Raw genomic sequence first — 18,550 nt, forward strand, 5'->3', positions numbered from 1 at the left:
GGCGGCAGAGCAAGACTCCGTCTCAAAAAAAAAAAAAAAAAAAAAAACAAGGCTTCTAGAAGCCAATTTTTTCTTAAAACAACAGGGAAAGTTACAAACTCAAATATGCATAGACTAAAAACAAATGTGTACAGGCTGTGAATGACCTAGTAACTGAAGAAAAACCAATCTAGACTTAGTGGAGCTATGATATTAAGGTTTAAAGTCACCGAGAACATACTATACCCAAAACTATATAATGTTCATATTTTTCTATATTCTCTAGAGTTAAAGGAAGTGTCTCTCATGGGTAGAAATACCCATAACAAATTAAGGAATGATTACATCTCTGATTGTAATTAAGATATTTTATATGATAATTTGAGATCTGTCATATTTTTAAGAGCTTCCAGTCTAAAGTTAATACAGAGGAAAACAGGACATATAGAAATAGACAATAGAAATCAGATATCCCTATTTGGGGAGTAAGTCAGCATTAGAAGCCCACATTTAAACAAAACCCATGATGAAACACTAGAAAAGAAAAGCAAATTAAACCTAAAAGCAAGCAGAAAGAATGATATAGTAAAGAGCAGAAATCAACAAAACTGAAACAGAAAAATAAAATATTGAAAATCACAGCCAGGTCAGGCGTGGTGGCTCATGCCTGTAATCCCAGCACTTTGGGAGGCCGAGACAGGCAGATCAGCTGAGCCCAGAAGTTGGAGACCAACCTGGGAAACATGGCAAAACGTTTCCATCTCTACCAAAAATACAAAAATTAGCTGGCCATGGTGGTGCGTGCCTATAGTCCGAGCTGCTCAAAAGGCTGAGACAGGAGAATCGTTTGAACCTGGGAGGCAGAGGTTGCAGTGAGCCGAGATCGTGCCACTGCACTCCAGCCTGGATGACAGAGCGAGACTCCGCCTCAAAAAACAAAATTTTTTTTCAATAAAATTGATAACCTATAAAACTGATCAAGGGGAAAAAAAAAAGCCCAAAACACATAAGATACAAATTTTCAATATCAGGAATCAGAGAGCAGACATTACTACATATCCTGAAGACATTAAAAGGATAATAAGGGAATACTATGAACAACTTTACTCCAATGAATGTGGTTACTTAGATGAAACGGACAAATTCCTTGAAAGATACAAACTATCAAAGCTCACTAAAATAAATAACATGAATAGTCTTGTATCTATTAAATAAATTGGATTTGTGGTTAAAAACCTTCCCACAATGCAAACTGCAGACCCAGATAGCATCACTAGAGAACTGTACTGAACATCTAAAGAAATGTTACGAAATCAGCTGGGCGCAGTGGCTCACGCCTGTAATCCCAGCACTTTGGAAGGCTGAGGCAGGTGGATCACGAGGTCAAGAGATTGAGACCATCCTGGCCAACATGGTGAAACTCCATCTGTACTAAAAATATAAAAATTAGCTGGGCGTGGTGGTGTGCGCCTATAGTCCCAGGCTAAGGCAGGAGAATGGCTTGAACCCAGGAGGCGGAGGTTGCAGTGAGCCGAGATCGTGCCACTGCACTCCAGCCTGGCGACAGAGTGAGACTCCATCTCAAAACAAAAAAGAAAAAGAAAAAAAAGAAATGTTATGAAATCTACACAAACTCTGCCAGAAAACAAGAAGAAAGGATATTTCCCAGCTCATTCAATAAGGCCAACCTTATCCTGATATCAAAACCAAGGTCATTAGGAGAAAACAAAACTATAGAACAATAGCCTTCATGAACACAGATGCAAAATTCCTTAAGAAAATATTTTAAAATTAAATCCATCAATATTTTTAAAAGGACAATATATCATAATCCAGTGAAATTTATCCCAGGAATGCAAAGATAATTCAACACTGACAAATCAATCAGTTTCACCATATCAACAGACAAAAAAAAAAAAAGCCTGTTTAATTTTGTTAACACTTGCAGTTCTAGGAAGTATTTGACCACAGAACACATCTTGGGAAGCACTGGTCTGTGCCATTACCAAACTAATGATAATCTAATAATATCACGATCCTAATAATTTGGCCTTGACAGGTCTACTCCTATCCTTAAGACAGGGAGTTCAGGACATCTGCCCCAGCTCCTTGCTTCATCCAATAATTCACTGAGTACATAACTCAGTGCCTGACACTGATCTGGATGATGAGAATAGAGCAGTAGACAAAACAGACAAAAATCCCTGTTCTGACAGAGCTTATGGCCCAGTTCAGCTATAGACAAGCATGTAACTTTAAAATTTCTTTTTTTTTTTTTTTTTTGAGAAGGAGTCTCGCTCTGTCACCCAGGCTGGAGTGCAGTGGCCAGATCTCAGCTCACTGCAAACTCCGCCTCCCGGGTTTACGCCATTCTCCTGCCTCAGCCTCCCGAGTAGCTGGGACTACAGGCGCCCGCCACCTCGCCCGGCTAGTTTTTTGTATTTTTTTAGTAGAGACGGGGTTTCACCGTGTTAGCCAGGATGGTCTCGATCTCCTGACCTCGTGATCCGCCCGCCTCGGCCTCCCAAAGTGCTGGGATTACAGGCTTGAGCCACCGCGCCTGGCCAACTTTAAAATTTCTAATCACCTATTTATTGATCTTATTTTTTTTTAAACTTGTAGTCTCCTTCAGATTCCTATATATAAAATCCTCTGGGTTCATAATTAATCACCTTGCCTGGAGACTTGCCTTTAAGGCCCAAGGCCCAAGACTTTCCTTTAGAAGGAAGCTTCCCCAACAACACGTTTGTGAAAAAGCATTCATCACAAACAATGAAGACTTCACCAGATTGGCCAGAGTATGTTTTCATTGCTCATGCTATGGCAATCAGGAGCATTTTATAGTTCTTCACTTTTCCTGCTGCAAGGCCAAGCCTTTATACTTGGATGAGCCATTTTCCTGGACAAATCTCTAAAGCAAGTCCCTTAAGACTATCACACAGAGATTAGAAATAATAACTTGAGGAAAGAACTTCTTCAAGAATCATGCACGGATCTGAGTTAAGGAGGTAGGGGACTGAATTTTCAACCAGTCAATACAAGTGGTCTGGTCCTTGGATGACTTCATATTTATTTCATTTTAACTTTAGAAGACTTCATCAGTCATTTTTTACTTGAGTAAAAGAGAGGCACCTTGAACAGCTTTAGGAAATGAAAATCTGCTCTCCCACGAACTGATGCATTTTTTAACATCCCACAGGATGAAAAACAAATCTAGTAAAAGGATTGCATTAACAGCTATGTAAGAGTTTGAAAGGGCCTGGCGAGGTGGCTCACGCCTGTAATGCGAGCACTTTGAGAGGCCGAGGCGGGCGGATCACGAGGTCAGGAGTTCTGAGACTAGCCTGGCCAAGAGACCAGGCTGGCCAATATGGTGAAACCCCCTCTCTACTAAAAATACAAAAATTAGCTGGGCGTGGTGGTGGGCACCCGTAATCCCAGTTACTTGGGAGGCTGAGGCAGGAGAATTGCTTGAACCCGGGAGGCAGAGGTTGCAGTGAGCCGAGATCGCGCCACTGTACTCCAGCCTGGACAACAGAGCGAGACTCCAACTCAAAAAAAATAAAAAGAGTTAGAAGGGTCTTTTAAATCATTTGAACCTTCTATTATCTACTGGAAATCGTTCTACAGCATTCTTGATTCACAGTCAACCATGTGGGCCTCTGTTCAAACAAGACCAATGACCTTGTAAGGCTACCTATCCCACCGGAGGACAATTCTTGTTAGATTCTTATTTTGCTAAACTTAAAATCTGCTTCACGTAACATTCATTGAACATTATTCTGCCCACTGGAATACCTTCTTTTTTTCACAGTTGCCCTTCAAATACCTGAGAAGAATCATCCTGTCTTCTCTTTTCCAGGCTAAGCATCCCTATTTCCTTCAACCATTCTTAACAGTTTCTAAAGCTTTCATAAGGCTCACTGCCTACCTCTGAATACATTCCAGTTTGTCAGTGTCCTTCAGAATAGGAATAACTTTTTGGCTTAATGCTCATATGGAAACCTATTCTATGGCATGTGACTGAGTTGGGTAAATATTGTCCTTATCTCACCTGATACTGCATATAAAGATAATTTTTAAAAATGATGATTCCAGGATACTCACATAGGTAAGGAAAAGCTACATTTAAGATCCTAAATATGATTACAGAACATGGGAATAATACATGAAAACATTAAAGAAAAAGAGAAAAGATAGTTGATACTGCTGATGTGGACAGACATGCAGTTATTTTACTTCCTAATCAAATACATGTGAAAACACAAAACAAATAATTTTGCCAGTGCAATCCAATGAAAGTGTATTGATTTGAATCAACATTGCTGAAAACGGTTTTGTTTTTCAAAATGAAAAGTTACACATACATTTTCACATCTCAATTACACTAGAATGTCATACTTTGATACTGTGATGTAACAAATTTTAAAATGAAGGTTACAGGCTGGGCGCAGTGGTTCATTCCTATAATCCCAGCACTTTGGGAGGCCAAGGCAGGTGGAATCACTTGAGGTCAGGAGTTCGAGACCAGGCTGGCCCAACATGGTGAAACCCCAACTCTAGTAAAAATACAAAAGTCAGCCAGGTGTGGTGGCATGCACCTGTAGTCCCAGCTACTTAGGAGGTTGAGGCAGGAAAATTGCTTGAACCTGGGAGGCGGAGGTTACAGTAGGCTGAGATCGCGCTACTGCACTCCAGCCTGGGTAACAGAGTGAGACTCTGTCTCAAAAAAAATAAAAATAAAATAAAATAAAATAAAATAGAATGAAGGTTATAGAAAGTACAACTATCACATTACAAAAGAGTTTTAAAATGCAAACCTCAGGGATTTAGTTGATATCACAAGGGAACCAAGACAAATCAGAGGCTAACTTAGGATAAAAGAGTGAAGGAATTTTCCTGATGATTTAGTAATCCTCCAAATGACAGTCAATTTTCCCTCTAGAATCATTAAAAAACAGCCTATACAAAACATATGGTAGCAACCAAGTGGAACCCAATCACCAAGAAATGAATAAAACTGTAAATGTTTCTCTTTTCTTTTTTTTGTTTTGACTTCCCTCTTAATTTCTAATTTTCAAACAAAACATATACTTTAAGTTTGTAAATCCAAATGCCATAAGCACAACATTTTTTTAATAGGGGAAAAGATTCTACTTAAAAACATTACCAAATATACCAACAATTATCAAGTGTCAAAAAATTCAGATATTAAAAATACAACTTTAAAGGACATAACTAATATTTCATTGGCAATTAAGAAGATACTTCATACCTTAGGGACTCAAGAACATCATTATCAGTATTTGTGTTCTTTCTATATTTTTTCAAAGCCCTTTAAAAACAAAATGCTTGTGGAATTACTGTTCACTTTTCAGAATTCAGGTAAAAGAGTAATTATAGAGAGAAGCTCTTATTTGCTGTAGTGAAAACTGTTAGAAAGAGAACCAGACACCATAAGAAGAAACCACAAGTAGAAGTCTATAATAAAATTGAAGGCCGGGCACGGTGGCTCAAACCTGTAATCCCAGCACTTTGGGAGGCCGAGATGGGCAGATCACGAGGTCAGGAGATCGAGACCATCCTGGCAAACACGGTGAAACCCCGTCTCTACTAAAAAATACAAAAAACTAGCTGGGCAAGGTGGCGGGCGCCTGTAGTCTCAGCTACTCGGGAGGCTGAGGCAGGAGAATGGCGTAAACCCGGGAGGCGGAGCTTGCAGTGAGCTGAGATCCGGCCACTGCACTCCAGCCTGGGCGACAAAGCGAGACTCCATCTCAAAAAATAAATAAATAAATAAATAAATAAAATAAAATAAAATAAAATAAAATTGAAATTCGAATTTGAATCCAACTTGTTAAAATGGTGTAAATGGCATTACTTGGTTGTTCTGAGTAAAGCTTTCACATTTTCTAGAAACATCTTCCCTACTGCTTTGAGTGGGCTTGCTTTAACTTATGACTGATTCGGCTTACCCAATATTCCAGCAACCCTGAAAGGCATTAAAAGGCATTTCTGCCATAGTGATAGAGAGAAATGGTATTACAGGTTGAGTACTCCTTATCTGAAACGTGCGGAAACAGAAGTGTTTTGAATTTTGGATTTGGGGGGATTTTGGATTCTCTGCATTACACTTACCAGCTGAGCAACCCAAATTCAAAAATCCAAAATGCTCCAATGGGCATTTCCCTGGGGCATCATGTCTAAAAACTCCAAACGTTTTAGATTTTGGATTTCCGATTTTCCAATTTGGGATGCTCAACCTGTTCTAGGAGACAAGTGGGCTGAGAAGAACTGAATGGCTGATGTTTTATTTCTATAATTGGTTAGAGGTATTATTGTAAAAGCCCAGGGACAGTATACATCTGAGGCAGAGAGGACATTCATTCATTTACAGCCACTACTATTATAACAGATAATGTGCTAGGCCAAGAGTTGACTGGGATTGACACAGCTAACAAATATCCCTCCATAATAAGAATTACAATAGATCGTGGGCTTAATTACTTAATAAAAAGATGCTGATTAGTAAAATTTTAATGAAAATCCCTTATAAAATATAGGTTCATCAGAAAGTAATGCTTCCTTAAGAATGTTGCCCATCAGAACATTTGGCCCATCTGACCCCTCAGAAGTCGTCTATATATGGCATACCATGCAGCAAGGGCCTGGAAAGCCCAGTCTTGTTGCCATGCCTGCTACTATGAGATGCTTCTAAGGAATCAGGTGGAGGGACTAGTTCAGTCCCACATGTTGTATAGATCTGACTGGAAGCAGTGAGGGGTTGTGGCACGTGGGCAGAGATATTTTGGAGAAGTTCTCAGAATAATAAATGGACCTTGAGAGCTTACTTGGAGGTTCTGGCAGTGGAGTGCAGCTACTTATATACTCTTAATCAACGAATGGTCATCCTCTTCAACCAAGAACACAGCTTCAAAAGGTTGCACATGGAGTGGTCAGGGAGGAAGGGAACACCTGCCTACCCAGCCAGATCAGCCGAATCAACCCTGGTGATCAATGCAGTGACAGATGTCACAGCCAGATCGTCCTCACATCCAAAATAATGTATGAATTCCATGAAAGCAATGCAGAAGCTTTAAAAAATCTATGAGGAGCAGAAAGCACAATGCCCAAAAGGAAAAATGAGAAGAACTTAAAGGACTTTACCCATTTACTGTATTTCAAAGGTCCTGTGAATCCCATGGCTTCTATTATCTTTGTGAAAGCACCAACCTTCTCCTCAACAGGCTGTGGGAAATCTTTGGTAGTAGAAAGCTGATTAATCAAAAAGAAAGAAACTAAAATTAGTTGCAAAAAAATTTTAATAGAATGCTTTGTTCCTCATCAGGTCAGAGAGAATTTTTTTTTTTTTTAATACAGTCAGAGTCCCTTCCTTTCACCCAGGCTAGAGTGAAGTGGCATAATCATAGCTCACTGCAGCCTCAAACTTCTGGGTTCAAGTGATCCTCCTGCCTCAGCCTCCCAAGTAAATGGGATTACAGGTGCATGCCATCACGCCAAGTCAATTTTTAAAATTTTCTGTGGAGGTGGGGTCCAAGGCCTGTTGTTCTGTGGACAGCGGGATCCACAGCCTGTTGCCTAGGCTGGTCTCAAACTCCTGGCCTCAAGCAATCTTCCTGCTTCAGCCTCCCCAAATGCTGGGATTACAGGTGTGAGCCACCATGCTCGGGCTGAGGGCATTTTTATTGCTTAGATTTTTGTTTTCACCTACAATTTTTAATTTTCACTTTTTTAAGCATGTTATCATTCAATGAAAACACATTTGGAACTGGACCTAATAGATGCCCTCCAAATTTCAGAGCAAGACATGCCCACCTCATTGACTGTATGTCTATTAATCCATATCTAGCAGATGACAGATGTGGGGTATTAAAGTTCTATCAAAAAGAGGACTTTCAAAAGGAAATCTTGACCCCCATCTCCCAAGAACAATTCTGAGAAGTAAAACATTCTATGCTTATTGATGTAATAGGAAAAGGAAAAAAAAACACTGCCTGAAAGCAGTCAAAAGTCATTCAAAACTGCAATCAAGCACTGAATGTTTTTAAACTCTTGCACTTTTTAGTAAATGCAAGAGTTTCACAAATTTTACTAATGACTACAGAAAATATAAGTCTTGTAGTTTGCAAATAACCTCCAAGGAAAGTCTGTTCTAATGTTAACCCTCTCCAAGCAAAGGCAAGCTATTTAACCAATAAAAAATTACCCAAAAGTTAAATATCACTTTATTTTTTATTTTTTTAATTTTTTTTTTTTGAGACGGAGTCTCACTCTGTCGCCCAGGCTGGAGTGCAGTGGCCGGATCTCAGCTCACTGCAAGCTCTGCCTCCCGGGTTTACGCCATTCTCCTGCCTCAGCCTCCCGAGTAGCTGGCACTACAGGCGCCCGCCGCCTCGCCCAGCTAGTTTTTTGTATTTTTTAGTAGAGATGGGGTTTCACTGTGTTAGCCAGGATGGTCTCGATCTGCTGACCTTGTGATCCGCCCGTCTCGGCCTCCCAAAGTGCTGGGATTACAGGCTTGAGCCACTGTGCCTGGCCATCACTTTATTTTTAACATGTAGAAAATTCATACGTTTTCCTCTTAAGTGTTTTCTGGTCAAGACAATGGAAGAATAGGTCCAAATATTCAGGCTGGCATGGTGGCTCACACCTATAATCTCAGTAATTCCAGTATTTTGGGAGGCCGAGGTGGGAGGATCACCTGAGCCCAGGAGTTCAAGGCTGTAGTGAGCCATGATCATGCCACTGCACTCCACCAGGGCAACAGAGCAAGGCCTCATCTGTTAAAAACACTTAGGGAGGCTGAGGCAGGAAGATTGCTTGAAGCCAGGAGTTTGAGACCAACCTAGGTAACAAAACGAGACCTTGGTCTCTATAAAAATTTAAAAATTTGCAGTACACAGTGGTGCATGCCTATAAGTCTCAGCTATTCAGAAGGCTGAGGCAGGAGGATAGCTTGAGCTTGGGAGTTTGAGGCTACAGTGAGCTATGATAGCACCACTGTACTCCATCCTGGGTGACAGAGCAAGATCTTGTCCCTGAAAAAAAAAATTCATTTTGTCTGCCACTTACTTAGCATCCTTGTGACCTTGGACAAGTCACTTTACCCCCTGAGACTCACCTTCTGCATTCGCTAAAACTCAGCCAGCTAACAATTTTTTTGAGATCCAAAGAACACCTGTGTGAAAGCATACTATAAACGTAGAATGCACTGACAATTCTCACCTTATGTGTGGCGTGATACTTCCTATTCAGCTGTATGTCTATTCCAGGAATCTGTTCTGATCCACATACTCGGAACTGGCTCATCTGGGGCCACTGAAGAACAGAAACATAGATCTATGCAACACTGAGCACTTACAGGGTTAATCTGAGCAGAGCTGTTTCAAAGTAAAGACTATAGGATCTTTCCAACCTTACTTAGCCCATTTCCCAGCGATCAGCTCACCAAGAAGATCTAAGATCAGCACCTACAAGGGTGTCTACTACATGGTAGATGCCCAATACATATCTGTTGAATACCTGAAGAAATAAAAGAATTTGAGCCAAGCACAAGAGCTCACACCTGTAATTCCAACACTTTGGGAGGTCAAGGTGAGAGGACTGCTTGAGGTCAGAGGTTTAAGACTCAGCCTGGGCAACATAGCAAGACTCTATTTCTACAATTTTTTTAATTGGCTGGGTGTGGTGGTGCATGCTGGGTGTGGTGGTCCTAGCTGCTCAGGAGGCTGAGGTGGGAGGATCACTTGAGCCCAGGAGATCAAGCCTGCAGGGAGCTATGATCACACCACTGCACTTCAGCCTGGGCGACACAGCAAAAGCAAGACCTTGTTTGTAAAAAAAAAAAAAAAAGGGGAGAGAGTGAATTCAAAGACCGGGTGGCGTGGCTCATACCTGTAATCCCAGCACTTTGGGAGGCCGAGGCGGGTGGATCACTTGAGGTCAGGAGTTCCAGAGCCTGGCCAATATGGTGAAACCCCATCTCTACTAAAAATACAAAAAATTAGCCAAGTGTGGTGGCATGCACCCGTAATCCCAGTTACTCAGGAAGCTGAGGCAGGAGAATAGCTTGAACCCAGGAGGTGGAGGTATCATGCCACTGCACTCCAGCCGGGGCAACACAGTAAAAATCGGTCTCAAAAAAAAAAAAAAGAATTCAGCCCTGGAAACCTGGAACTACATCTAAGTCAACTCCAGGAAACAGAATTGTAGTAAGTATCTATTTAAATATGGGCAGCAGTGAAGTATATGGAGAAAAAAAACAAAGACACCCGTCACTTTTAGGTTTACAACTTGCTTCTGCCACCTGCAACAAGCTCAGTGGCCATGGAAAACTTACTGAACCTCAGTTGCAGTAAGGATGAAAGGAGATAAGATATATAAAGTACCTTTCACAAAATAGGCACTCAATAAATAGCAGAAGTTTCCATCATCACTATCATCATCGACACTATTGTTTGGATCACAATCACTACCTTTTTTATGTTCACATTGCATTTAAAAGCAATTTGGCAATAAAATAGCCATTATTATGTGCCAGATACTATACAGAATGAAAACTGGGAGGAAAGTTCACTAAGGAGATGGTTAATTAAAGTTCAGTCACTCGGTGGAAAATCAGGTATCCACTGAGGGTTTTTTGTTGTTTTGTTTTTGTTTTTTGAGACAAGGTCTGGCTCTATTGCCCAGGCTGGAGTGCAGTGGCGCAATCCCAGCTCACTGCAACCTCCACTTCCCGGGCTCAAGCAATTCTCGTGCCTCAGCCTCCTGAGTTGCTGGGACTACAGGCATCTGTCATCACACCCTGCTGATTTTTGTATTTCTGTAGAGACAGTGTCTCCCTATGTTGCCCAGGCTGGCCTCAAACTCCTGGGCTCAAGTGAGTGCTCCTCCTGCCTTGAACTCCCAAAATGCCTTGAACTCCTAAAATGAACTCCCAAAATGGGATTACAGGCATGAGCCTGGGTGCCTGGCTGGGATTTTTTTTTTTTTTTAACAGCAGTTTTAGGCTCATAGCAAAATTGCCTGGAAAGGGCAGAGTTCCCACATACCCCTTCCCCTACATGCACAGCCTCCCCTGCCATCAACATCCCACACCAGGGTGGTGCATTTGATACAAAGTATGAACCTACACTGACACATCATCATCAATCAGAGTGCACAGTTTACTTAGAGATTATTATTGTTAACATGAAAAAATGCTTATAATATGTATAAAATTATAGGTTAAAAACATGACTGCATAGACTGCATATAGGCAAGTTTAGAAAGAACACACAAGAAACCAAAGAGTTATGTTGTTCAGTTAGAATTATGGATAAATTTAAGAATCTATAGCCAAAATAACTCTGGTAAAAAAAATAAAATAAAATAAAAGAATCTAGCTTCCAAACTCTCACTAATGCTTTATTACCTTTACAATAAAAAGAGGTGAGAGGGAGCAGGAAGAGGACTGACCCTTCAATTCTGGTTTATTCCAAGAAGAAATGGAACACATGGAATGAAAATGATTTTTTTTATTTAACCCTAACGAAGAAAAAATAGAATTTCTAATTGTGGAATGTTACTATTTACTTTTCTTTCCAAACAAGGATATTAAAAGATTAGTCAGGATTCTTCTGGTCAGTCCCAAGGACACTTAGGCTTTAATTCATAAGTATCAAGCAGGCTTTGTAAAATACAGACTAAACACAGAACACCTCCCCATTACATCACATACATCAATGCAATGGTCCATCTAAAACACAAAGCACTTAAACTGGTTCAAAGAATACAGCCAACAGCAGTTTCCACAAGCCGTGCTTTGGGCTGGGTCCTCTTCTGTTAGGTTCTATGAGATCCTTCTTTTTCCTCACAGCTCCAGGAGTAACCAGTGGATTTCTTCTGTGGCTGTCCTACCATCCACTGTATTTCTATCCTACCATTATTCATGAGCTAACATTCTACACTATATTGAACTACTAAAGTACCTATGTATCTAGTATCAAAGACAACATCTAGTTTCTCCACACCTACACACTTTTAAACACACACATTTACTTTTTTGTGCTACCCACTCTTGTCCTTGCACTTCCCACAAAAAAAATCACTCGACCCTTAAAGACCTCAATTTTTCCTTTGCTTAGATTAAAAAACATCAATAGGCTGGGCGTGGTGGCTTATGCCTGTAAACCCAACGCTCTGGGAGGCCGAGGCGGGACGGTTGCCTGAGTCCAGGAGTTAGAGACCAGCCTGGGCAACATGGCAAACCCCCATCTCTACCCCCCTCCAAAAACAAAAATTAGCCAGGCATGTGCCTGTAATCCCAGCTACTCAGGAGACTGAGGCAGGAGAATCGTTTGAACCCAGAAGGTGGAGGTTACAGTGAGCCAAGATCATGCCACTGCACTCCAGCCTGGGTGACAGAGCGAGGCTCTGTCTCAAAAAATAAAAATAAAAATAAAAAAACAAGAATGACAGAGGCAGAGAAGTAGAAAGGGGGTGCTGGGACGAACTCAAGCAATTCTTGAATACCATGGGTGTGTGCGTCTGCTCCTTTTAGCAACTATAAGCTCCACCAGGGCACAGCCCATCTTACACATCTTTCATTTTCTGTCCCAGTGCTCAACACCATTCTGGGCATGAAGTCACTACTCAATAAAAACTAGGTGGATATTTTTTTTTTCAAAAAGGACAACTTTGGAGAACATCCAAAAAAAGAACCACAGGAATGATCAAAGGGATGAATAAAAGGTCCTAGTGGAAAGGTCAAAAGGAATTTAGGCTGTTTAGCTTGGAGAAAAGGCAACTGAAGAACTAAAGAGTAACTCAGAATAACAGCACTTGAGCTGGAAGAAATCTCAGAGATATTCTGGTCCAACCTTTTCACTTCACAGATGAGGAAACTAAGACCAAGGGAGAGGTTACAATTTGGTAAAGGTAATTTTAGGACAACTTTTTTTTTTTTTTTTCAGTTTCATTTCAAACAGTGAGGAGAAAACTTTCCCAAGTAACAGGAACATAAATAGCAATAAAAATAGCAATTGCAACTTACTGAAGATCTCCTGTATGCCTAGTACCTACCTACATGCTTGGTGTTTTACTTACGTTATCTCACAACAATCTTATAAAGTATATTTTCCTATTTCTTTTTTTTTTTTTTTTTTTTGAGACGGAGTCTCACTCTGTTGCCCAGGCTGGAGTGCAGTGGCATGATTTCGGCTCACTACAACCTCCACCTCCTGGGTTCAAGCAACTCTCCTGCCTCAGCCTCCTAAATAGCTGGGATTACAGACGTGTGCCACATCAGCTAATTTTTGTATTTTTTTCAACAGAGACGGGGTTTGACCATGTTGGCCAGGCTGGTCTCAAACTCCTGACCTCAGGTGATCAGCCCACCTTAGCCTCTCAAAGTGCTGGTATTACAGGCATGAGCCACCACATCTGCCCTCCTATTTCTTTCTCTTTTTTTTTGGAGTTAGGGTCTTGCTGTGTCACCCAGGCTGGAATACAGTGGTGTGGTCATGGGTCACTGCAACCTTGACCCCCCCGACTTAAGGGATCCTCCTGACTCAGCCTCCTGAGTACCTGGGAACACAGAGATCCAGCTATTCTTGATTTTCTGTTGAGATGAGGTCTTGCTGTGTTACTCATGCTAGTCTCAAATTCCTGGCCTCAAACAATCCTCCCACTTTGGCCTCCGAAAGTGCTGAGATTACAGGCATGAGCCACTGTGCCCGGCCTATTTTTTCCTATTTTAGAAATTAGAACATGAAGGTTCAAAGAAGTAAAGTTCATTAAAGACTAGAATATATATTCAAAGCTATGTCAAGATACTTACTAATTACAAAGGGAAAATACTAACTTTAGAGTTCAGGAACCTGACAAACACCAATGTAACCAAGTGGCCAAAGTTATAAGACCTACTAGCATTATATATCACCTGATATGATGCACTGAGAAGGGAATAACATCATTTTGGCCAAAAATGCATAACCTCAATCTCATTATAAGAAAATATTAGAAAGGTCAGGCGTGGTAGCTTACACCTATAATCCCTGCATTTTGAGAGGCTGAAGCGGGCAGATCACCTGGGTCAGGAGTTCGAGACCAGCCTGGCCAACATGGCAAAACCCCTTCTCTACTAAAAATACAAAAATTAGCTGGGTGTGGTGGTGGGCGCCTGTAATCCCAGTTATGCGGGAGCCTGAAGGAAGAGAATCACTTGAACAGGAGGCAGAGGTTGCAGTGAGCTGAGATCACACCACTGCACTCTAGCATGGGGGATAGAGCAAGACTCTGTCTCAAAAAAATAAATAAATAATAAAATAAAATAAAGAAAAGAAAATATTACACAAACTCAAATTGAGAAACATTCTACAAATAACTGACTAGTACTCTTCAAAAGTGTCTAAATCTTGAGAAGAAAAAGAATAAGAAAATGTGACCAGGCACAGTGGCTCATGCCTATATTCCCAGCACTTTGGGAGGCCCAGAAGGGTATATCACTTGAAGTCAGGAGTTTGAGACCAGCCTGTTCACCAAATGGTGAAACTCCGTCTCTACTAAAAATACAAAAATCAGCCAGGTGTCGTGGCACACACTTGTAATCCCAACTACTTGGGAGGCTGAGGTAGGAGGATTGCTTGAACCCAGGAGGTGGAGGTTGCAGTGAGCAAGATAGTGCCACTGCCAAGATAGTGTCATCCAGCCTGGATGACAGAGTGAGACTCTGTCTTAAAAAAAAAAGAAAAGAAAAGAAAAGAAAATGTAACAGATTGGAGAAGACTAAGAATATATGACAACTGGATTTGTTATCACAGACCAAAAAAGGACATTCATGAAAAAAAAAAAAACTTGACAAAATTGGAACAAATAGACTAATTAATAGTATTATTTCAATGTTAATTTCCTGGTTTCAGTAACTGCACCATGGTTATATGAGAGGTTAACATTAGGGGAAACCAGATGAAGGCTATTTGGGAATGCTACCACTTTTACAACTCTTATATAAGTCTAAAATTATTTCAAAATTTTAAAAATATTTTTAAGTAGACAGAACTTCAAGAGGCTAAGACAAAGCTGAAAGTATGTCTCTAGCTCTTTGAAAACAATAATAGGATCATAGCATTGGACATTATCTTACAGATATCTGATACTACCACTCGTCCAAGGAAGGATTCCTTTATGTCAGGCCCTTGACTTACATTCATCCTACCACTGCCTGAATATTTCCAGCAAGAGTAAATTTACTATGTGAAAAACACAGCCCACACATTCCATTATGCACAATTCTAATTAACAAAACTCTTTCTCATTCTGAGCCAAACCTTCTTTCCTGTGAGACATGTACCTGAGGATGCCATTCTGAAGCAGAAGTTTACAACCAGGGGACCTCAAAGATGGAAGATACTCCAGTAAGTTACAGTCGATATGACAAAAGGTCCAGTTGATTTACAATGACTAAAATTACATCTGGTCAGCATGAGATAAACCACCTTGAGTTATTTACATAAATGCTTTGCTATAAGGTTGTCCCAGAGCCTAATACAGCACCCGGTACATATTAGGTGCTCAAGAAACATTTACTGACTCAAAGAGTAGGGCACAAGTCAGAGATTCATATAATGAGTTCTTTTCCCCTACCAAATGCTATTAAATAACAATGCTATAGCCGGGCACGGTGGCTCAAGCCTGTAATCCCAGCACTTTGGGAGGCCGAGACGGGCGGATCACGAGGTCGGGAGATAGAGACCATCCTGGCTAACACAGTGAAACCCCGTCTCTACTAAAAAAAATACAAAAAACTAGCCGGGCGTGGTGGCGGGCGCCTGTAGTCCCAGCTACTCAGGAGGCTGAGGCAGGAGAATGGCGTGAACCCGGGAGGCGGAGCTTGCAGTGAGTGGATTTCGCGCCACTGCACTCCAGCCTGGGTGACAGCGTGAGACTCCGTCTCAGGAAAATAAATAAATAAATAAATAACAATGCTATAAATAACAAATGCTATTAAAATTTTGTACAAAAAGTAACAGAACACAGCCCCAACTCTGAAAAGAAATAGCTGCATAACTACCCAAAGTAGATGCCTCTTCTGTACAGGCATATTCTCCATTCATTCAACATACACTTAGTGACTACTCTGTGCCAGGCACAGTGAAAAGACCAGGAAATACAAGAGAAAAACAAGATGTCCTCAGAAGGGCAGGGCTTACACATTAATTGGAGGGAATTTTAAAGTAGATTATATATGTTACATAAATTATATAATATATATATTTACATATAGCAAACATATTTTAATTGCATCAAATATGAAAAAGAAAGTTAAAGGCTACAGATAAAAATCATAAATTGGTAAGAAAAATGAGTTCCCAATAGATGGAGAAATGCCATAAGCATACAATTTTCACAAACTGAAAAACAGCTGATCAACACAGAAAATACATAACCCTGAGAGCTAAACAAAGAAATACAAGGTAAAACAAGGTAACATTTCTACCAATTTATTTAAGTTAAAAAAAACTCAACTTGAGAGAGGTAATGATGAAAAACTAGTTATATATACACTGCTGATGGTAGCATAAATTAAAACAACCTTTTGAAGAAACAAATTGTTCATACTCTGACCCAAGGTATGCCTTCCTAGGAATTTAATAAGTAATTAGAAGTAAGAAAAAAATATGTACTAAGACAATGGTAAGAAAATTAAAGCTTGGCCGGGCGCGGTGGCTCAAGCCTGTAATCCCAGCACTTTGGGAGGCCGAGACGGGTGGATCACGAGGTCAGGAGATCGAGACCATCCTGGCTAACATGGTGAAACCCCGTCTCTATTAAAAAATACAAAAAACTAGCCGGGCGAGGTGGCAGGCGCCTGTAGTCCCAGCTACTCGGGAGGCTGAGGCAGGAGAATGGCGTAAACCCAGGAGGCGGAGCTTGCAGTGAGCTGAGATCCGGCCACTGCACTCCAGCCTGGGCGGCAGAGCGAGACTCCGTCTCAAAAAAAAAAAAAAAAAAAAAAAAAGAAAATTAAAGCTTATAATGGCAAAAAAAAAAAAAAAAAGGAAAAGATTTTCATATCAAAGGCTAAGTAAATAAAATATTATATAGCCATTAAATATTTAATTACAGGCCGGGCGCGGTGGCTCACGCCTGTAATCCCAGCACTTTGGGAGGCCGAGGCGGGCCGATCACAAGGTCAGGAGATCGAGACCACGGTGAAACCCCATCTCTACTAAAAATACAAAAAATTAGCCGGGCGCCATGGCGGGCGCCTGTAGTCCCAGCTACTCGGGAGGCTGAGGCAGGAGAATGGCGGGAACCCGGGAGGCGGAGCTCGCAGTGAGCCGAGATCGCGCCACTGCCCTCCAGCCAGGGGGACAGAGCGAGACTCCTTCTCAAAAAGAAAAAAAAAAAAAATTAATTACAAAGTCTATCAAAACAATATGAATAATGTCCACTCTAATAAGTGAAAAGGTACCAGAATATAAAATTCTGTGGACATCTGTTAGGGTACTTCAGGAATAAAATACATATACATACACACACATACACACACATACACACACACACAGAGGCTGTAAAAGAACCAGCAGAGATGAAAATACTGATGTTTTCAGATTTGAAGTTGTAGGTGATTTTTATTTCCCTTATTACTAAATTATTTGTATTATTAACAAAATTCAGGAGGGGAGAAAAGCCCTCACACAAGGTCCAAGGTAAACTACATTACAATGAATTAGGTGGTCAACGGTAAATGAATACCTCAAATAATTGTTTCTTGGAATTCATATTCATATAAAGGAAAAAGAAATAATTCTCACGCCCAAATAAAAGTAGCACAAGGCGGCTACAAAAAGAAAACTGAAAAAGGTTAACTCGGAGATGAATATCTGGAAATACTCCCTAACAGTAAAAATCATCAGACTGTAGCATGGTATCCTAGGCTAAGTTCCACTGCTAGGGCATTTAGAAGCAACGCCCTAGACACCATACTTTAGGAATCAGTCCTAAGCTGGCACCACAGAGACCCAGAGTGGTCTCATGAGGTTTTTCCATCACACAATTTGGTTGGCTAACCTATAAATACATGACATTTGCACATAAACACTAAGTTTTTCATACTAAGCAAAAGAACAACAAATCTTACCTGGGAAGTGCCAGACAGAGCCCTGCCACCCTGTCCTTGGGTAGGAGACACAGGTATCAATCGGCTGCATACTGGAACCCACTGGGAAATGCTAGTCTGGTTCCTCTAGAGAAAGAAAAAAATAATCTGTCAGGAATCTAAATCATACTCCCTACGTGGAAGGCAAAGAGTACCTGTGACATTGTCATATAATTAGAAATATATATTTGGTCTTCATCTCTAGTTCCTGGCACAGAGCTCCTAAAACCCTTGGAATTTCTGAGTGATGGGGGTGTCTGTAACTCATAACAAGCCCCTTTCAACCATACCTGAGTTTATGCTAATGAGATGATTCATGCAGGACGGAGGCTGGTTGCCAGAGGAACCAACCACAGGAATAGAGGGTTGGAATTCAACCTCAACTCCTCACGGCATCCCCACCTCATT

The 18,550-nt window shown here is 40.9% G+C and overlaps 1 protein-coding gene across 2 annotated transcripts in view; it reads right to left on the bottom strand.

Moving 5' to 3' along the window:
• The window catches only part of LOC104680528 (ubiquinol-cytochrome-c reductase complex assembly factor 1), a 107,850-nt gene that overhangs the window by 74,044 nt on the left and 15,256 nt on the right, over positions 1 to 18,550 (bottom strand). For both annotated transcript variants that reach the window (XM_010386535.2, XM_030914908.1), the window contains exons 2-4: positions 18,125 to 18,229; positions 9,226 to 9,318; positions 7,147 to 7,254 (exon numbers count right to left, since the gene is read on the bottom strand). In XM_010386535.2, the coding sequence (XP_010384837.1) occupies positions 7,147 to 7,254; positions 9,226 to 9,318; positions 18,125 to 18,229 (306 nt within the window). The remainder of the gene's footprint in view (positions 1 to 7,146; positions 7,255 to 9,225; positions 9,319 to 18,124; positions 18,230 to 18,550) is intronic.

This window comes from Rhinopithecus roxellana, chromosome 13 (genome assembly GCF_007565055.1).
Source record: "Rhinopithecus roxellana isolate Shanxi Qingling chromosome 13, ASM756505v1, whole genome shotgun sequence".
NCBI lineage: Eukaryota > Metazoa > Chordata > Mammalia > Primates > Cercopithecidae > Rhinopithecus > Rhinopithecus roxellana.